Below are 21513 nucleotides of genomic sequence, written 5' to 3'. Positions count from 1 at the left end.
GCTTGTTAAGGCCCCTAATCAGGTAGGATATTTCTAGTAGGTGACTGAAATAGCCTTGGTGGAGACTATTAGTAAAAACTTGTTACGAAGAAGTTTAACATCTGTTTTCATTTCTGCTTTTTAATTGCTTTGCTGCTCAATTCCCTTATTTCAGCTGTCTTCCTCTTGGACTCAAAATATTTGAGTATGTCACAATTTCCAGCCCGATAGGAGCAGGCTTTGCTCAGACAGGAATCGAAGTAGGGAAACTTCCAGGACTGGTGATGGGGAATGCGACACCGGTCCAGTCAGGCGCAGGTGACAGTGAAATGATCACCAAGCAGCGGGGGAAGCAGAGGCTCCTTGTAGTCAAGATTCACTTCCTGTTCTTGTTTATCATTGGAAAGCTGCACCTTACAAAAGATTTTAGATTCAGATCGTTGTATTGTTCTAAGAAAAAAAAATATTTCAAAATCCTAACCACGTCTTGGTAACCATAGCGAGACACATAACACAGAAAAATAATCTCATACCTATTTTAGGATAGCCTTGAATCTTTGAGTATGTTACACGTTGAGTTCTGAAACACCCATATCCTTGTCATCTGAGGTCAGACGAGGAAAAGCCTAGAGTGGCTCTGAGGGGCCAGGCTTGGGGCAGGCCTGCTCGCTCGGGCTGCTCATTCAGTCCCTCTGCGTCTGGCTGATTCAGCCGCAGATGCCATAGATACACAGAGCTGGAGGCGGGTACTCGAGATTCTCCTCCTGCTCACACTGCACCATGCACGTCACGTTACCTAAGCCTGGGGTCGGAGGTTGACTTGCTCTGTCTTCCATGGCTGATGCAATAAATACGTACATACTTTTATGTTTTAAGAACTAACCAGACAGAGATTATTTGTTGATCGATAGCAGCGACGACATGGAGAAAACATGTGGAGTAACATTGAAGAATGAATATTAAAATGATTCTATTTGGGGAAATTTTATTTTTATTTTGGTGGTGAGACACTGCAATGGGATCAAACCCAGGACTTTGTGCATGTGACGCAAACTTAAAAAAGTCTGCCTGAGTGTGGAACTCCACGTGTGTGTGTATTCAGGCATGTGCATGTGCACATCTGCCTGAGTGTGGAACTCCATGTGTGTGTGTATTCAGGCATGTGCAGGTAGAGGCCAGTAGTCTCAGTCGTGGTCCACCTTTTCTGTGTGGCTCTTGAGTTCAGATTGAGCTAGAAAACCAACACAAGAAATCCACCTTTTGTTGGCACAGTTCACCAGGCCCACCAGGGTGGCGCCCATGGCTCCTGGTGTTTCTTGTGTGTTGTTCCAGGAGATGGGCCCTGGAGGAAGACTTGCATCGTCCCTTAGAGCCCTGTCGATGACCTCATAAGAGCCCAGTTCTGGGTACTGAATCTGTTTCTATACACAGGAGATGAGCGGTTTCTGTTCTCTAGAACTGAACCGTGGTTGACAGACATCCAAGAATGCCACTGTTACATTTTACTTCAGTTATATGTTGCAAAGCAGTGTGCCCAGGTCTGGTGTGTGTGTGTGTGTGTGTGTGTGTGTGTGTGTGTGAGAGAGAGAGAGAGAGAGAGAGAGAGAGAGAGAGAGAGAGAGCGTTCACATTTTCATGTGGATTTCTGATATAACTTGTTCTTTGTTGACGACTTTGTCGCCACCCTCTGCCTTTTAGTTAGGATTTGTGAAGTCTGTGCTCACGTGTGACCATAGAACGAGTGTAGCCACTGTGTCTTCTTTCTTATGTGATTTGTGTTGTGGCAATTCAGAGGTTCCCCCCGCCCCCACCCTTTCCACTCTCCCGAGTTTCAGCTCCCACTCTCGCTGTAACAAAGCTGTGGGAAGAAGCGTGAACTGAGCCTAGTTTAGAATTTTGCCACAGCAAATGCCAGGTGCTCAGAGAGTAGTACTTTACTAGCTCTTCGTCCACCACACATAATGAGAAGCTGTCTCTTTTTCCTCTGTTTGATGGTTAAATTTCGCATGTCAAGCCTACAGTGTCTGCACCGGATTCATCAGCCCGGGACTCTCCGGACACCAAGTGCAGTGGGACAAGGGTGCTCAGCCCTGTCCTGTCTCAGAGGACTCTGGGAAAGGCTAAGGACTGTTTCAGTTTCTGGTCACCTGTTAGGTGTGGGGGTCTCACAGGGTCTTCTGCCCACAGCTGGGCTTTAGACAAGGCCAGTTCCCTTCCACTCCATGGCCTTCCCTGGACTTTACCCTTCTGGGCACTCTAGGGCTCTTCTCACAAACAGTGAGAATGTTACAACTTCAGAAGAAGGTTCTAGGTTTCTGTAGCCTGTGCAGTTTCTGATAGACTTCTTTCTCTCTCACACAACCTGCATGGGGAAACTCGTTCTTACAAGTACAGAAGTCAGAAATAAATTTCACACTCTGAGAAAACGGAAAAGAAGCCAATCAAAACGTATGTTAGTTTTTGTTTTGAATTGCTCGTAGTAGTTCCCACGTGGGACAGAAAGTAGTGTGTGCCAGCCCCAGGGTGGCTTGCAGGTTGTTCTTGTAACAGAACTTTAGATGATGGTGGTAGCAAGAAAAGGCCAGGACACCTCAGCCTCGTCAGTGAGAAGCAGCGCTTGTGCGTGCCGGTGAGGAGGGGGACAGTTGGACCACGCCATCCTCCACTGCTGACAGCTGCCGGGTTTGAATTTGTGCTGTCAGAAACAAATGCGTGTAAACAGTCATGTCACTTTTCTTGTGTGGAAGGAAGTGGAAGAGCTGGCGGCATCTTCTTACATTGTCAGCAGAAAATGAAAAGGACCCCGGTTTGACATTCTGACTTGTAATCTGCTGTGTTGGACATGATTATTAGTTGAGTGCAAACATGTTTCGGTTACCTGTTGCTGCCTAAGGCATATGGCATGCGGTATACAAACCTCACATCCACCAGGCCCTGGGGTGCACATAGCTGCAGTGTGATGATGAACTGCAGTCAGCGTGGCTTTTGAGCGTTGTCTGTTGAGTGGGCTGTGCTCAGAACTTCCCAGAACAGAGAGTAGTGAAGATCAGTGTTTCAGCTGAAGGTTACAAGAATGCACTAACAGCTGTTCACAGGCTAGGCAGTGATGGCTGGGCAGACTGCATGTTAGCGCCTTCTCATTCACTGACAAGGGCACTGAGGGCTAGAAAGTCCAAATACTGGGCAGAGTCAGAAAGGTTTGGCTAGCAGCCAGCTAGACTTGAAGCTTGAGATCTCTGGCTAGCATGGTGTTTTCTTTTTGTTTGTTTGTTTTGTTATTTTTTAATACTGTGCATCAAGTTCCAACTATGTGACATAGACTGTAAAAACTAAATAAAATGTGTTAAAGGAAGGAAGCTTGCTGGTGTGTTTGGAAGCGTTAGGATTTGGGTATAAGAACTAGCAGTGAGTGGAGGAAGCCGGATAATAAACACAGCGAGTGAACCAAGGGTGGGCTCTCTGCACCTGCCACAGAAGCACCGGTTGACTCAGAAGGCACGGCTGAGCGATGGAGGACTTGAGACTGTGGGAGAGGGACTTGGATGTGATGGGGAACTTGTCAGTCTTGGGGTGTGGAATTAATGACCCGTGGAAGCGAGCTTAAGGGGAGAGCGGGTTTGTGCCCCAGAGCTGGGCAGTGACCACACCCTGCTTTCCGTCTATGCGAGTGTTTTCTCCTTCTGTCCCAGCAGGTTGAACCCTGAATTAATCGTCCTAGACTAGCTTTGCTGTGGCAAGAAACACACCAAGACCCCAGGGCTTTAGTGCACAGGCGGACATCTGGTGTCTGCACAGCACAAGTAGATGGGGCCCTAGTGGGAGTTCTGTCCTACCTGGAGGCCTCTCCATGCCGAGATAGAAACGCCGGGGAAATACGCCTGCCTCCTCTCTCACAGTAAACCCATGGGGCACACACACGGGGCACTGGGGGCACCTCTTTCAAGGCTTTCTGAGGGACATGTGATTCCCTTTGTGGAGAAAGTGTCATGATGAGGACCGAGAGCTCAGAGCCTGCTCCCTGCTTTCTCAGGCAGGTTGGTTTTGTAGTGGGAAGGCCAGGGGCCTTAAGTAGTAAGTTGAACCCTAGGGAGTAGCTCAGTGGTAGAGCACTCACCTAACATGCTGAGGTCCTCGTTTCTATCCCAGCTTTCCTCCCCCACCCCGGTCCTCACAGAACTAGTGTGGGGCTGTTAGTGCAGACAGCCACTTCTGGCTGGCGTCCTGAAGAAACAGTTTCTGACTCCAGCTGAGAGGCAGGTAGGAGAGGCTCAGTAATATAGATGCCCAGCGGCCAGCTTCTGGTCTCGGGGTGACGCGGGACTGTGGGAGCAGAGCAGAGCAGCCTAAGCAGGGATTTCCACACCATGTGTCCCTCCTCACGGAGGAGGCCGATTGGGCAGGTGATAAAGATTGCACAGGTAGAGAAACTACAGGCTGTTCTGGGAAACAGACTGAGGTTCAGATGGGGGATGGAGGAAGGTCCTCCGCACCGCACGGGAAGCCACAGGAAGTGGAGGCCTGGGGCCTGTGAGCAGGGGGACTGACTAGTGAGCATGCTCGGCAGGCAGCAGCATGGATTGCTTCCAGTCAGGCTGCTGTGTGGAGACGAGGCTGAGCCCTGGTTCCATCCTCCCTGTGCCCTTGTGTCTGGTCTTCAGCCATTTCCAAGTTTGCTGTGTCATGCCCACTGCTAGTAGCTCTAGCAAACACTCAGGTGACCTCCAGTTCAGAAGGCTGGGCCCGGTCACCCCTGGGCCCGGTCACCCCCCTGGGCCCGGTCACCCCTCACTTCTCATTTTTGTGCTTTCCATTTCTTCTCCATCTGAATATTTAATAGCTAGATGTTTTCAGAGAATAAGAAATTACAGCAGGCTGAGAAGTTACCAAAATAGTCCTTTAAGGGCTAAGATGGGTGTGTCCCTTTTGAAAACGGCACGCCGCCTTTTCCTGGTATTGGGCTGTTGCTCATGCCTCTTGAAACGCTAGATTATGTCCAAGCAGCCATACTTGTGTCTCCAGTTCTGTTGCTGACCCTTCACACGTCTAACCTGGAGGATCTTGTAGGACTGCAGAGTTCATGTTTTCTTCTGCCGTCGCCATTTCATGGAGAAATCCAGTACTCGAGGTTTCGCTGGGGTGTCAGTGTTGGTAATCATGCAAAGCACGTGCTGTTCATTAGTGAATGCGTGACACCTTGGTGCCCTCACTGCCAGGTTTGTGTGCACCGAGCCCCAGGCCTCATGCCGCCCACGGCCGACTTTCTACCTTCCCAGAGCCGAGTGTTTGCCCCACGGAAGGGTTTGTAGTCTGTGGTGTCACCTGGCAGTGAGGCCTCGCCTACCTTCGTTTATGTCATTGGTGGAATTAAGGCTACCCTCCCCATCCTGCCTCTGGTTGGCCAGTTGCCTTTTCTACAATTAGTGTGAACAGTCTTGTCTGGTTCACAGAATTCTGAAAGCCAAGAATATGATAATAGAAATTATTTACTTTGGAAAGTTTTGAGCTCTTTAAAATGTAGCCAATGCTGTTTCTGTCTGGTGTTTACTGTTCTGAATTGTCACTGAAGAGTCGGTGCGTTTAACTTACCTTTTTAAATGAATAATTTTATTATTTATGTTATATGCTTGGGTGTCCTGCCTGTTTGTATGTCTGTGCACTTTGTGCAGGCTGGGTACCCCAGGGGGCCGGAAGAGGTCATCAGTTCCCTGGGACTGGAGTTAAAGGTGGTTGTTAGCCGCCATGTGTGTGCTGGGAACTGAACCTGGGTCCTCTGGAAGCAGCCAGTGCTCCTAACCACTGTTTCATTTCTCCAGCCTCACATTGATTGATTGATTGACTGACTGACTGCTTGATTTTTATAGAGCTCTACATTTCTCTCTGCTCCCCTCCCTGTTTCTCCCCTCCCCTTCAACCCTCTCCCAAAGTCCCCAATGCTCCCAGTTTACTTAGGGGATCTACTTCCCATGTAGATTAGATCCATGTATTTCTCTCTTAGACTCCTCATTGTTGTCTATGTTCTCTGGGATTGTGATTTGTAGGGTAGTTTTCTTTGCTTTATGTTTAAAAACCACTTATGAGTGAGTACACGTGATAATTGTGTTTCTGGGTCTGGGTTACTTCACTCAATATGATGTTTTCTAGCTCCATCCATTTGCCTGCAGATTTCAAGATTTTTTTTTCCTTCCAGCCTCACGTTTAACAGAGCTTAAACTAAATAGCTTTGAGAATTTTTAAATTAACTGAATGATCTTTTCAGAGATAAAAATGAGGTTACAAAAGAGGAGTGAGACTATCCAGTAGCTGCCCACGCTCCTGTTGTGTGTCTGTTAAAGTTTACCCTACTCGTGCAGCAGATCCTCGGGCGAGGGTCTGGCAGGTCACTTCCTCTGCTCACCACTGCCCTCACGCACCCAGTTCACTTGCTGGTAAAATGCTTGGAAGAACAGTAGGGCTGACTGAAGCCCAAGGTGAGGCGCGTGTGCCCAGGTCACGTGTGAGCAGTTGCCTGGTGATGGAGAGCTGGCAGCCCTTTTGTCTGGACCCAGAGACTTCCCCGCCAGTGTGCTGTAGGTGACAAGATAGAGTCACTTATCCGTGGTAAGATGGGGGAGAAAGTGGGGAGCCTGGCAGGCAGCAGAGTGTGACAGTCTCTGCTCCAGTGAGGTCACAGAACCAACCTGCTTGCCTTCAGGGCTGGGAAAGTAAGAAAACTCTATCCGGTTTTTACGAGTGTTTCTTTCTAGAAATCTCGCTTAGCCACACCCTGACAAAATGTAGTGTTTGGCTCTTTCCACCCTCACTTGGAAAATCCAGAGATGGGGTGAGGGAAGGAGTCAGGATCCAGACTTCACCTGCCTCCCTCAGACCAGCCATTTGTTGTTAGTGGCTCTAAGACCAGATGACTCTGTAAAAGTGATACCATTTGGACCTTAACTGTACTCAGTATAGTTATAATAGTGATGGTTAAGATGTGTTTCCCAAGCTGGGCCAGTAGCAGCACCCTCTGGAAGTTTTATCTTTCTTTTAAAGCAGAGGCTTGCTACACTGTCTGTAACCCTCTTATAGGCTGGCCCCTGACTCTCAGCAGTCATCCTGCCTCTGACTCCCAAGTGTTGGAGTTACAAGTATGTGCCCGAGGAAGGGTTTTAATTATTAAAGACCTTCCAGGGATACATAATGAGTTCAAGGCCAGTCTGGGCTATATACTGAGACATTGTCTTGAAAGACAAATAACAAAACAGGATAATTTTATTAAAATGAAGTCTTTCCAGGGCATACACCTCAATAAAAGTTGAAATTATGACTCATGGTGTAGTGTTTTACTTCTTCCCTGCTATCTAAATTGGCATCTTTACCAACTGAGAAACTGTACTGGGGAAATTTCAGGACTAAGGGAAAGCAAATTTGATCAGGTAAACAGTGTTTAGGAAGCCACGCTGCCAATAAGGCAGCCCTGTGAGCAGGTGTATAATGTCACAAAGAATCCTAGCAGGCTACTCTGATACTTCTAGTCCCAGCACGAAAGAGGCAGGAGACAGGAGGATCATACACAGTCTAAGGCTAGCCTCTCCACACAGAGAATTCCAGGCCAGCTAGGCTGAGAGTCTCAAATGAGGAAAAGGGTTTTCTAGAGATGGCTCAGTGGTTAAGAGCACTGACTGCTCTTCCAGTGGACCCACATTCAATTTCCAACGCTTTTATGGTGGCTCACTACCATCTATAGCTCCAGTCCCAGGGGATCTGACACCTTCTTCTGGCCTCCTCGGGCAGTGCTCACACGTCCATGGTGGCTCACAGCCGTCTGTAACTCCTGTCCCAGGGGTGTGATCCACCTCCTAGCCTCTTCGGGCAGTGCTCACACATGATGTGGTGATTTACATGCAGGCAAAACATCTTCACACATAAAAATAAATTATAAAAAAGTTTTTTAAAAAGGAAAAAAAATAGCCAGCCAGTGGTGGCACATGCCTTTGATCCCAGTACTGGAGAGGTAGAGGCAGGTGGATCTCTGTTGAGTTCAAGGCCAGCCTGGTCTACAGAGTGAGTTCCAGGATAGTCAAGGCTGTTTCTATAAATTGTGCGTTTACTTCCTGATTTATTTAGGCAAGTATGGCAATTATAATCCTCACTGCCCTGCTGTTTAAAAGCTGATCTACAGGTATATATATATATATATATATATATATATATATATATATATATGCCAGATGCTACCAATTTCCAAAAAAAAAAAAAAAGATCTTTGGAAAGCCAAGGAAAACAAAGCATCCGTGTATTTTCTGTCCTCAGAGGAGTGTAGCATGTAGTCATGCTTCCACTGAGTGCCTCCCTGGAGAGCCCTGTCCTTCTTCCAGAGTGCTGTCCTGGCTGCCTGGGAGGAGCTCCATGCCCAGCCACTGATGCTCACCAGCACTTTTCTGTCTACATTAATCCTTTGTTTGCTATACTTGGAACCGCCACTGGTCGCTGGCACCGCCATACTGATACTTTTGTTACCTCCTGTTCTTTATCCCACAAACTTTTCCTTAAAACCTCTGTCTCAGAACAAAACAAACAAGCAAATGATAAAGTCTAAAATTCAAAGAGGTGTAAATTAAGAAATATGTTTGCTATATTACAGTATTAACATTTTTACACTGATAACGTACAGTGGAATCCGTCTTATCGTTTGCAGAGAAGGTAGCGATTGTGTTCTGAGGAACACAGAATAGGTCTTTTACAGCAAGACCAACTGAGGCAGCCTTCCCTTATACATACAATATTTCAGCTACGGAGTAGAACTTGCTTTGTTGATCCCTCGAGATGGACTGGATCTCAGTGCATCATGGGTTGGCGGAGCCGCAGTGGGACTGAGCTCGCTCTGCTGTGAAGTCCAGTGTGTCCTTTCACCTCCCGTTGGAGACCTTGGAGTGGATCATCATCTGGGACTCCGTCATTTCCCGTGAATTTTCCTCAGGGGCTGACCGCACAGCACTGGAGAGGGATACACTGACTTGCCGCTTCAGCATCTTCATGACCTTCCTCTTGTAGCCTTTGCATGCAAAGAAGTAGATGAAGGGGTCCATGCAGCAGTTGAAGTTCATCAGGCACACTGTGAAGTGCAGGGAGAGCTGGAAGGAATATCTCTGGCCACATTCGAGGGCAGGGGAGCAGAGTTTCTTAATCATGTGCTGGATGATTGATATGTGGTAAGGCGTGAAACAGAGAACGAACACCACGATGATGAAGATGATTGTATTGAGAGCTTTCTTGTTGACACCCGATTTCTCAGTTAGTGGGTTCTGCTTGGCAGTCTTGAAGAGTTTGCAGCAGATTTGGGAGTAGCAGATGAGAATGATTACGAGGGGCAGCACATAGCCGAGCAGGCACGCCCCGAGCAGGATCCAGGGGAGGGAAGCCGTCTCTTCGAAGTTTGGGTATTCCATACAAGTTGTCCTGCCGGTCTCCTTCTTGGACATAGGTCTGATGAGCAGAGGCAGGGTTTGAGCAAATACTAGAATCCAGACAGAGATGCAAACACCCTTCGCGTATTCGATCCTTTTAATCTTGTTGTAGCGCAGAGGGTGCACCACGGCGAAGAAGCGGTCTATGCTCAGGCAGGTCATGAAGTTCACACCTGCGTAGGTGTTGATGTAGAACACCAGGGCATTTATCCGGCACAGGGCATCACCGACCCTCCAGTCAAAGCCTAGGGCATAGTAGGCTATCCGAGTGGGCAAGGCTGTGGTAAACAGGATGTCAGAAATCACCAAGTTCATTGAATAGAGAGTGGTTGAGTTGATTTTTTTCCTGTTTTGAACAATGACAACCAAGGCCAGCAGGTTTCCCACCAGCCCGATGATGAAGACAAGGCTGTAATGCAGAGGCATCAGTATCCTGGCTGTGCCGTGGTGTGCATAGAGGTCACAGTTATTGCCCTGAGAAGCTGCCAGCGCTGTAGTGAAATTGTTAGCCATTTCTGTATCCAGCAGGGGTCAGGGTCACTAGGAAGAAAGAAAGCAAGTAGGGAATGTTTAGCTAAAACTATTTAACTCAGCTGTTCAGTCACTTACACATCTACCTTAAACTTCTCAGTGCATAAACTTTAACTGGAATAAACTCAGAATAAAATTTATGTGTTTGCTTTTACAGTTAGTGACTTTGTCAGAGCTCCGGCAAAGGAAATAGAACCATCTAAATAGGTCAGTACATTTTTTGCAGCAAGAGAAGTTGCACTAACTTCAGGCAGAAATCCCCCCGTTTCTGAATCATTGTGTGGTTAAGAATAAAATCGTCTAGAGTTCCCCACATTTCAGACAGGCATTAAGCTTGACTTTTAATCTGAATTTAGGTTGAGTTTTTTTTTCTTCCAGGTTGCCAGGAAATGAGATCAGTGATACATGCAGTGCAGGGGAGCTGGTCTGCCTTCACCTAGAGCCACGAGAGACACGCTCAGGCCGGGCTGGGAACTGAAAATAGTATCTTAACTAAAATGAAAAGGTGTAACGCCAGCTATTCTGGAGGCTGACATGTTTGAGGGCAGCTTGGGTGTCCTTTCTCTAGATGAAAAAAAAAAGTGAGGAAAAAATTGAATTCCCAAGGGCTGTCCATGCAGCTTAGCCGTGGGCACACTTCCCTTTCTTGTGTGGAGCTGTTGGGGATGTGTGGGGCACAGAGACTCAAGCACCTTCAGATGAGAAATTTTAAGTTGGGGGTATCGTATGTGTTGAACCCAGTGACAGTGACATCATGTGGTGTTTTGTGTCTCAGTAGTAATAAATGACCACAGCAGTGTATTTACCTGTTTTTTAACATCTGGGTTCTGTGAGGCGTCTGATGGATATTCCACAGTTTTCCAAAGTGTTGGATCAATATTCTTCAGTACTCCAGTGTGGTAATGCATAATTTAAGTAGCTACTTCCTCACTGCACATTTGGGTTGTTTAAATTTTTTTTCTTGGTCATAAATAATGCTAAGACAAATTTCAAGTCCTGAACTGGAAATCTAAGAATTCTGACAGCAAAATTCCACATAAAAGAGTGGACATCAATGAAAGTAGGAACACTGAGCAATAAATTCTGTGATCATATTTTAAAGAGAATAATCACTTCTTTGTAGATTGTCTTTATAAATTTCAATATATATGTATGTATTATAAATGCCAGTATTAAGGGAGCCTTTGGGATGTCTCTTCCGCTGCTGCTGTGTGTTCAAGGGGAAGTTGTCTGTCAGGACTGATTGGAATCACTGGCTCCAGATCTACTCCTTTGCCTACGCTGCTTGGTGGACGAGGTCTCTGTTCCCTTCTCTGACAGCCTGAGAAGAGGGATGGCCACTGGCCCCGAGCTCTGCAGTGGTGTGTGGTGCTGACAGATGAGCCCTCACAGGCTACAAATAAAGCCTAAAGCACAGCCAAGCAGCGTAAGAAACGGTGAGGTGGGAGGAGAGGATGGGGATGGAAAGCAGAAGATGCAGGAGTGGAAAAGTTCTAACCAGTCTCAGTGGATTGAACTTGTCTGTTAAAGGGAACACTACCAGTTTGGAGCTTTCAAAGACGATGTAATTCAGAGTAATGTAGAAAGGTGCAGAATAAAGCTGTAGGGGAATCCACACCAGCCAGATCCACTACGGACGGGTGGACTGCAATAGAACTTCAGGAAAAGGGACTCAAGGCAGCTTTGATACCAATAGCTAAAATGATATTACTGCCAAAGTTAAGAATAGGTTTTGTGCAGTGGTGGCGCACACCTTTAATCCCAGCACTTGGGAGCAGAGGCAGGTGGATCTCTGAGTTCAAGGCCAGCCTGGTCTACAGAGTAAGTTCCAGGATAACCAACATAGAGAGACCCAGACACAAACAAAACAAAGAGAACAGTCCACAAAGGATATATGAATAATTCTGAAATGTACCTAAGCTATCAAAATTTGATGTGGTTTAAAGGAAAGACTAACAAGTCCACAATCATAATGGATAGTTGTGTGTATATGAATAATACCCTAGAGAAAAAAATGACATGCCTTGAAGATTTGCTCAGCATGGTTTAAAAGTTAGCAGAATGTGTGTGGAAGGCATAAGCGTGTCTCAAGCTCAACCATAGACTAGGTCGCCAGAAGATTCTCAAGATGGCAAGAAAGTCATCACTGAACTTGTCACACAGCCTGACTATAGTACAGCTAACGTAGATACCAACGGTAAAGCAGTGAAGAATGAACTCAGAAATGAAGACCTTTGAGTTAAAGAAGGCACCACTCTGGAAGTTTTTGAGATGCTTAAAATGAAATAAAAAGAAAGATTGAAAAATAGTTGTTGCCCGTACAGCTTAAGAAGCAGGAGAACCAAATTTGTCCAGCAAAATCGGAAGTAAATAAGACAACTGTGAAATTAGTGAAATCAAAACCAACGCAACAAAGACAGATATGGCTTCATGGTTTGTGTAGGAATAAAAACTCAGAGGCTCTTGCCTTGGAAGTGAAAGAAATAAAAGTGGGAACCACCTGTTTCTGTGGGAAGGCTTCCTCTGCCATGTTCAGGACGCAAGGCTGGGCGCAGGGGAGTGCGGCCTCTAGACAAGGGCCTCTAGAGCGGGCACCAGCAACTCCGACCAGAGTTTTTTCCCCTGAAAATTTCATCTACCATTTTTGAGGAGTTCTCCAAAGCTACTTCCTGGAATCTGATCTTAAAAAAATGCTCACGGGGGAAAATGTGTGTGGAGTTGCCAAATCTCCACGCTAACCACGACTGTAAAGATGAGGAGAGGCACCGCAGCAGAAGAGAGGGACGAGATGCCATCGTGTGTCCGCTGCTAATGATTCCTGTGTTCTCGTGCCTGGTACACTAAAAGTGGGAGTGGCTTCAGAAGCTCAGGTGCAGGATGTCCTAGGGTTCGGCCGTGCTGTGGGGTGTGAAAGTAGCAACACGTGACTCTTTCTCAACAGGAAGTTATGTTAAGGAAACCCGATCACACGGTATGCTACTCTGGGGAGGAAAGCATACACAAACGCACATGTGCACACATGCACACACAAGAGAAAGAGGCCTGCTTAGATAGTATGTATGACGGTAAATAACACTGTAGGAGTGATCTGGGGACTTGTGTCCATACAGCCTCCATTCAGAACACTGAGCATGGATTGACTGAAGTGAGGTAATGGTTTTGTTTCACCAGAGGAAGAAATATTACTTAGGTCTTCTTGCAAGAGCCTCATCACCCGACACTCTTCAGACATGGCTCCTACTCACTCGCTGTGCCTACCTTTGAACTATGTCTGGCAGGAACCTCCTATGGACCTGAGGGCTAAAGGCCATGCTGTGTCCTGCTCCATGGTTTTCTGACCAGTCCTTTGTAGGGGCAGCTATCTCATGAGCCCTTAAAGAACTGAGACATTGTGGTTTCATAGTCAGACAGCAGCATGACGCATGTGGTCAGCTTCCCCAGGGCAGGGGACGCCAGCCCCGAGGCCAGGCTGGGCAGGGATCTTAACTGACCACTGTTGGGCCAGAGCCAGCATGTGTAGAGTGAGCGTGTAAACAGGATAGGTCAGAAAGTGGCCTAGGTAAGGAGATGAGATAGTTTGTAAATGTGTTCTGGGGATTGAGTCCACAAGGTAACTGCTACCTTGCCATTGTCTCCAAACCTTGCTTCTGTCTCTCTGTGTCCTCAGTGCTGCCATTTTAGTTGACTTTATCTTCTCCATATTGAGGGAGAAATCCTTCATGTCCTTGGTTGTTATTCAATTCCTTTGCTCAACAAATCTCAAATCTTATGTCCCCCCAGAGTTAGAACTTGTTCCTGTCTTTAACCATCTGCTGGATTACTCTTGTGAGGCTTAAGGTAGCAAACACTGCTTGTAGTGTTTTTAGTCTACATATGCCAGATCCTGGGAATGTAGAAATGATACCGTTTTGTATTAGAGGGTCCAGAATTGAAGGCTAAATACCATGCCTGGATATTCTTTTGGTCTCACGAGGTCCTAGCTCACACTGCTTGCTGTCCTTCTCACACATGCCAGTGTGCTGTGTGCCGCTGTGTTTAGTCTGCCTGCAGTGGTCTCAAATTGGCCTTTTCAAAGTATAGCTTACATTTTAGTGCTCTTTATTTTTCATTTTAGTTATGATTAGGCAGCAGCTTCTGACATGTTTAGAATATTTATGTATGCACACATAGATAAACCTATATACGTGTGTGTGTGTTAAACCTGAAAGTACTGTAATATGTCACTGTAGTAGGGAAAAGCCCTCAGGGTGTGTCCTAAATCTGTTTCCTTTAGAACACTAATATTTATAAGAATGATAGTTTCGGTACAATGCTTTTGATGAATTGTATACTTGGCTCCACATTCCAAATACTAAAGGACAACAATCAAGATACTGACGTCTTCCCCAAGGGCATAGACAGTAACTGAGGTGCATAAAATGGGATTTTTCTTCAGGGTTGACCCTTGTGAGGAACAGCCATTCCTGACATTTTATATCTGTCCTATAATTCTAGACCCTCGAATATAAAAAGGAATCATTTCTGCATTCCCGGGATCTAGCGCACGCAGACAAAGCATCAAACATTGAAAGTACTATTTGCTAAAAGTATGAAACGAACAAAAGGGCGCGTCTGCCTCCAACTCCCCCTCCTCCCGAGGATGGACACCTGGAGGCCATCTTGTTCTTCTCTTATTTTCTTGCTAAGAGCAGAGACGGTTTGTTCTGTCTAACATGACATCTGCTCCTTGAGCTCCCATTGTCCTCCTCATGTGTGTGAAACCGTTTCTTCTGCAGACTACTTTCCAGAGTCGTTCCCTGGTGTACTTGAAAGTGTGTCTGTCTGTAAAACTTATTTCTTTGCCTGTAGAGTTGCCAACATTTCTTAAGATATTATCATTTCATTTTTGCATAACCAGACATGTTGTCATGAAGTGACCGTTTTTTTTTCTTCCCACAGAAAGGAGGGGAAACATGCCCCCAAAGGTCACTGATTAGTGTTTAAGAAAATTGCCTAAGCTCTGATAACAATTTGTACTCAGGAAACATTTACTCTGAGAACCAACATGAAGGCATTTGTGAAGTTTCAAAGGCTACATAGACTTCTGCTAGCCCAACTCATTTGCTTGGGGAATTACAGGGCTCTTCTTACTCATGACAGAAACAGAACAAAACCTTCATTACAGTCAGAGATTTGCTTCATGCTAAAGTAATAGCTTTGGGGTTCTAAGGTGTTTGTGTGTCACCATTATCTGAGAATTATCAATGCCTTAAGTCAGAGAGGGGGCCTTTGTCACATTCAGCTTTAACAATGTTTTGAGCTGTCTGTTGTTACCTTGGTAAGATTGGGTTGGATTGAGACCTGCCTTGGTCAGAGGGGTGACTTTGTGTGTGCCAAAGAGGAAGTTACACTTTGAAAAACAACCAGAAGGGCCACTAAAAGCAGTGAGGCACAGATAGAAATCATGGGGGGGGGGGGCACGGGGTGCTGTCAAGTTACATATGACCCAGCCCTTCCCCGGATTCTGCTGGCATAGTTTCGGCTATTATCTTGAAAAAAGATAAGATTGTCAAAAAATGCTTAGAATCGGGGGAGATGAAATGAGTGGAAAAGGAGGGGGTGGGATACAAGAAGGGGACGTGAAGACACAGGATGATGGGATACAGGATGTCCTCTAAGGGACAGACGGTGGCACAGACCCAGCAGGCCAGTAGCCGAGGCTGTTTAAATGCCTTTGATAAGGAGCTGCTCCTGGGAGGGAAGAAACCACGCCTTGCTCTTTTCTGATTACCTAGCTGCGGGAGCACTTGTCAGGTGTGTCCACTCGTCTTTGCTCTCATTTAATAGGGATGTCTGAGTTTAGCCCAGCGTCAACACCTGCAGCATGAGGTCAGCGTTTGTTCCCCTTTTAGTTGGCTAACAGCTGTTGTGTGTGCTGTCTGCCTGTACAATGGGCAGGTGGCAAGCTTGCAGAAGGAGCACCAGATACATTTGCCCAGTTGTCCGTTCCCATGTGCCGCTAACCAGGACATGCCACAGTGCTCTGGTTAAGTAAATCTGCTATTAAGTGGTTTCTTCACCGGGCAGTATTTCTGAATCCTGATTTGATAGCTGTGTCTATGTCTGTTGACTGTTTTCTAATTATCTCATGTCCTATCCCCAAATTGAACAGAACACATTGATTTTACTCACGGTAGTGTTGAGCATGATCAGCCTGCTCGAAGGGAACTTGATTTCTCTAGCTTTTGGAAGTGTGACAAATCAAGGGACCAGAGTAATCAGCTCCGTTAGATGCCTGCCTCCAACCACTGACAGCACAGGGACCTTGTTAGGACAGCAGAGTGGTGTCCACCTGTCTGAGTTCGCCCTTGTTGCCTCTCAGGTGTCAGACTCTGGTGGGCACAGCTTATTGGGGCTCTGCATGTTAGAGTGGATGGGGTGTCTGGGAGGGGTGTTTGGTTGAGCACTGTCGTCTGTGTTTGGGGCTGGACATACTCCAGATATTTTTTTAACCTTTCCCTTGTGTGGCTTTTGGCAGCTTTAGCAGTGGTTGTAATAATTATCAGAGCTGGTGATGTCCCTGTAAGTTACTGTAAGGATTTAAAGGTGGCCGTTATCACACCCACTTCAGCACAAGGAGGGCAGATGCCCTGTGTGTGCACGTGGCAGGATTGGTGGGATCTTCTGTGCATATAGAAAGGCCTTTGTAATGAGGATGTGTGTGCCCAGAATTACTCCTCTGGGTTCAGATTGCTTTTAGAAACAGCATGCACTTTGTGCCCTTCCAGCTGACGGGAGCTGTAAGCTTTAAGCTAAGCCTCCTTATTTTGTGGCTGTGCTGAATTAAGGGCGGGTTCAGTTATTTACTCAGGATTCCTCAAGGTGTGGATCATTTGGGAGGTCGGGGCTCTGTCCTTCCCCAGTCGCCCCACAGCTTTGTGTCCTTATCTGCCTCCCTGCTGTCTGTGATCTTGCTGTCTGCAGTCCTTCCTCTCTATGCAGTGACCTGGCGGCCTCTTCTCAGAGAGCCCGCCATCTGGGGCCCACAGGCCCAGGGCAGGAGGAAAACTAACCATCACTGCTTCCTTCATCGGAGGCCTCCCTCCTCGCTTCCTCTGGGAATCTGCCCCTGCCAATCGCCCCTCTTTATTCTGGCATCCTTCACTCTGTCCCTGGAAGCTTCCAGACCTCTGCTCCCCCTCCACCCCACCCCACCCAGGAGGGCAGAGCATTGGGTTGTGGTTTTGTCTCTCGCACTCCTGTGAAGTTTCGAGAGTGGGGATGTAAGCGGCAGTTCTTACACCCCAAAGATAAAAAAGGATGTCCAAATCTCAGCTGCCCTAATCCTTGCTGGAGAGTTCTCTGTCAGCCACACACGCAGCAGAGACGTGAGCGCCTCGGTGGCTGCAGGCACGGCTGTAGCCATTACGTTTAAACTCACTCTTTGCCGCCAGAAAAATGACATTCAACACAGGATGTGTTGTCCCGAGTTCCTGTTTCCCAGATCGAGGCACAATGAGTGGAAAGCAACAAAACAGGAAGGAGTTTCAGAGCTTTTGACACGTGCCTGCTTATCTGTGTCTGAGGAGGAGGGAGATGGGAGAACCTAAATGAAGTAATCATTAACTTCTGACATGTTTTAATCAAATGAAGGACAGTTGAGTACTTGGGGTTTGGTTTGCTTTTTAGGGTAGGGTCTCCTGCACTCCTGGCTAGCCTCAAGCTCAGAGCGTGGTAGAGACGGGTCCACAGCCTCTGACTGAAGATTTAGAAAGGAGTTTACTATTTTAACAGTGCCGTTTCCATCGGAAGAGAACACTGAAGGCCAGCATAGCTTGTGTGATGTTGACCTGCCTTTGTGCTGTGTTCCAGGGCTGTGTCCATTTCTGACAACATACTTTCCTCCTTGGGGTAGCAGAACACCATGAGTCCCTGCACCTCCACTACATGTGGAGAATTCTGCGAGACTGACCTAGCCAGAATTGCAGCAACAGCGTGGGACAGACGACGGGAGGACACTGCTCACCTCCAGTGTGGCAGAGAAGGTCTCCCTGTGGACACCTGCGTTTATTGGTGTCTGCAGGTCAAGCTCAGCAGCCCTTGCGTGTGCGTTTTTACATCATAGGCTGCTAACCCCAGTCACTCTATAAACGCCTAGCATATGTGCTTGGAAGTCCTGGAGTGAGCTCCACTGTGTGACTGATTGTGGCCCCAATTAACTCCAGGAAGCCCGCCAAAGGCAGCTCAGAGAGGACTTATTTCCACAGCCACCCAGTACAGAGTGCGCCTGTTAGGGAGGCTGCTCTGTGGAGCCGCGCGCTCTGGTAGGTTCGGGCTCACAAAGCACCGTTAGGCCCCAGAGACGGACGCTCTGAGATACTAGAAAGCACAGCGTGAACATCTGCACCTGCTGAGGCTTCACATAAAGTACCACAGAAAGTAGACATCTTCAGAGAATAATCTGCACAGAAATGATAGGTCAAGGAAACGCTACCTGTCAGCTCCATCCTTCTGTGGACTGACGGGCAGGGCGAGGGTGGCCAGCCGTGTCCCCACACTTACTGTGAGAGGCGGTGCTAGGAGAACTTGGCAGAAACATTTCTCCCAACTTTACGAATGAAGCACCTGAAGCCAGAGACCTTCAGCAACTTCAGCCTGAGGCCAAGCGGCTATAAACGCCAGAGCCTAGGTTTGAGGACTGATCCCCAGCTCCTCTCCCAACTGTTACACTCTGCTGTACTCGGTGACGCCAAAAGATTCACGCCCTTAACCAGAAAACACCACCACACCAACAACAGCCCCTCATTCTTGAGAGGAAGTCCCTTCATGGCTTGTTTTATGTTAGGCGTTTCTGTAAAACCTCTGCTTTCACCCTGGAAATTGAGGTTTTTACAAATCACTTCATATAATTCTTTATTTTTATGATTTTCTTTTAAAGATTTCTAGAATGTTAGTATGCAGGCTTATTTAGCATTACTGGTCACTTAATAATAGAAACGAATGACATAGATTTTATTTTTCTCTTATTAAGAGTTGGTCTTTAGAGTGATTTTTCTTCTGAGGCAGCAAAGACCAGGCTGATCATTAATCTTTGGTGGTGGGAGAATAAATTGATAAGATATTTTTGCAAAGCAGAAAATACTGTTCTATATTTGGTGCTTTAGAAAATAAACCTTTTGCCCCAGGATTGCTACTGCCAGTAGTCTCTGAGAAATATTAAGTATCAAAAAGGCTTTTTTCTACATAAATGCATTCCAAGTAGTCAAATGTAAAAATTAGTGTAACTGGTCATATTGTATATAAAATATATCCCAACGTAGGAACACTGTTTTAGTAAAACAGTTTACTAAAACAGTGTTCCTTTCCCTTCATATTAAAGAACTGAAGTATTGGCGTTATTTGCTAATGTTTTCTTGTATTGTGAGTTCACACTGAAGTGTGTAAACCAGCCCTGCTTTTTGGTAATAAGGTTTCATTCATTGCTTCCATCTTATTTGGTAGCTAATTTGAACTGCCAATGACCCCAAAGAAACCTGAGCAGCTAGCTATTGAGTTTCATTCTTTTCTTTCTCTTTTACTGTAAAAGTTAGGCTTTCAAAGTATTTATGAGAGAAGAGTGTCCGTACTCACATGTCAGGGTGGCTAGGACCTCCGCTGGAGCAGCCCGCGTTGCCTGCACTGCTTCGTTAACTGGGCATGTTGCTTTAAGAGAGGCCGAGAAGGCGTCCTTTTATGGTGGTGCCTTTTTCCTGTCATTCTCTGACTGAGTATAGCTGCAGGCAGTTAGCCTCACAAATGCGTGTGTGGTTTTTTTTCAAATGGGAAGTGAGATTTTTTTTTTTTGATACTGATTTTAAAAAATTATTCAAAAGCCCCTTGGACTTTGTGAATCGCTGTTATCTATGGAACTTTTAAAATTTTTCCATAAAGATTTTAAGTCTTAAAAAAAATTTTTTTTGAAGCAGTAAACTTTGCAGAGAGAGGTGGGGGCGTGGGTTGAAGAAGTATCAAGTCTAATAGTGCTGTCTGCCTGGACACATGGTGTTATCTGGAGTCTAACAGGTTTCTGCAGTGAGGGAGAAAGACCCCCCAGCACATAAATTTGGTTCTGTTTTCAGTCGAGGGAGCCTCCCGAATCAGCGACTGTGGCCTTAGGAGGATGGAGGAAAGCTGGGGGACACGTCACTGATGGGTCCAGCCCGGGCTGCGTACAGTGCTCAGAGCAAGCCAGAGCAGGGTGGTCCCCCTGTCCCCCTGTGATCTGGCCTGTCATAGGGGTGCTGCTTTTGGAAGGACAGAGGTCACTTGGGCTGGGGCTGGGCTGGTGGCAGACAGAGATCATAGAACAAGTGACTGAGTGAGCTGAGGATGCTTCGTCTTCTCGGGACCGCAGCCCTTGTCTCCTGCTTGGAGTAGGCGTTTAGCTTGCTTTCTTCAGCCTTCCTAGAAGATGGGTCAGTAGGACGAGGAGCTGGGGCAGACTTGTTTAAAATGGGATATGCTATTTTTAAAACAGGATGCTTTGGTAACCTGGTTGAACTTGAGGGATGCTGTAGAGAGAATCGCGTCACTGTTTAGGAAATTGTAGTGTATGCCCCAGAGGCCTTAAAAGTTACTTATTTACTTTGCATGTATGTGTTGGTGTGCTTGCACATGTGCCTGCAGTGTGCTGTGCCAGGGCATGCAAAGATCAGAGAACAACTTTTAGGAACTGATTCTCCTCCTCTGCCACGTGGGTCCTGGGATTGAACTCCAGTTTCACGCTTGGTGGCAAGTTCTTTACACTTAGCCATCTTGACAGCTCCCCGAGTGTGGAGGCCTCCTTGCTGCGGGATTCTGTGAAAATTGCCCTTCAGCAGGGCTGTGGAATTCCTGGACATCTACCTTATTATGTATAAAACAAAGGCATTGACTAAGTGAGCGCCAAGATAATCCAACCCTATAAGGGGAAATGCAAAGATTTTTATGACTTGATAGGTAAACACGACATAGCTCTGAACTGTTCTCCTTAAACACCAGTGAGGCCTAAGGATGTGGCCAAGTGCAGAGAGCACTAGCGTGTGCCAGGCCCTGGAATGTACGCCTAAGCTCTGCACACGAGCAGAATGGAATTGACACTGTTGGGAGTTTTCAGTTTGCTGGAATCCCGTCCTAGTGGGATACTTTTTGATTTCTGATTTGGAAGACTTGGCTAGTTAAAGCTGGTGTTCTGGCAAGTAGGATCTATCATCTTTTTTTTAGACAAGGTGGCTGGCCCTGGACTTACAGATTGGCCTGTCTCTGCCTCCCAAGTGTTGGGATTAAAGAATGTGTCACTGTGCCTGGCGGATCCATGCTTTCTTTGGTAGAAAAGTCGTCTTTTCAGTTTATAAAGAAGAGGCAGTACTTGCAGACACTGTTGTAGCCACACATGAGATAACACACGGGGCGTGTTTATTGTTGAGAGTTGCAGTGGCTTCTTTGGCTCTGCCCATCCCTTTCCCGTGGACTCCAGGTCCACACACATTAGGAAGACAGTTATGTGAAGCATTTTTCTTGCTCTCTGCGCTGCGGGCATGCGTGTATGGCTCAGTAACTGGTA

General features: G+C 46.7%; 2 protein-coding genes across 5 annotated transcripts in view; one reads left to right on the top strand and one right to left on the bottom strand.

Annotated features, from left to right (window-relative positions):
* The window catches only part of Ubac2 (UBA domain containing 2), a 168831-nt gene that overhangs the window by 82960 nt on the left and 64358 nt on the right, over window positions 1-21513 (top strand). The gene's annotated exons all lie outside the window — the stretch shown is intronic.
* On the bottom strand, window positions 8168-19690 carry Gpr183 (G protein-coupled receptor 183). Of its 4 annotated transcripts, none has more exons than XM_050150381.1 (2): window positions 19563-19690; window positions 8168-9962 (listed from the first exon to the last, which is right to left on the bottom strand). In XM_050150381.1, exon 2 carries the CDS (start codon window positions 9933-9935, stop codon window positions 8865-8867), a length of 1071 nt encoding a protein of 356 aa, XP_050006338.1. In that variant the 5' UTR covers window positions 9936-9962; window positions 19563-19690; the 3' UTR covers window positions 8168-8864. The 4 variants fall into 4 exon arrangements, with proteins under 4 accessions (XP_050006338.1, XP_050006341.1, XP_050006342.1 ...); XM_050150384.1 differs by lacking the exon at window positions 19563-19690 and adding an exon at window positions 18495-18640; XM_050150385.1 differs by lacking the exon at window positions 19563-19690 and adding an exon at window positions 18427-18631.

This window comes from Alexandromys fortis, unplaced genomic scaffold (assembly GCF_014885135.2).
Source record: "Alexandromys fortis isolate MF-2015 unplaced genomic scaffold, M_Fortis_MF-2015_v1.1 scaffold_66, whole genome shotgun sequence".
NCBI lineage: Eukaryota > Metazoa > Chordata > Mammalia > Rodentia > Cricetidae > Alexandromys > Alexandromys fortis.
The sequence above is the reverse complement of the archived record's forward strand: the minus strand, read 5'-3'. Positions and strand labels throughout refer to the sequence as shown.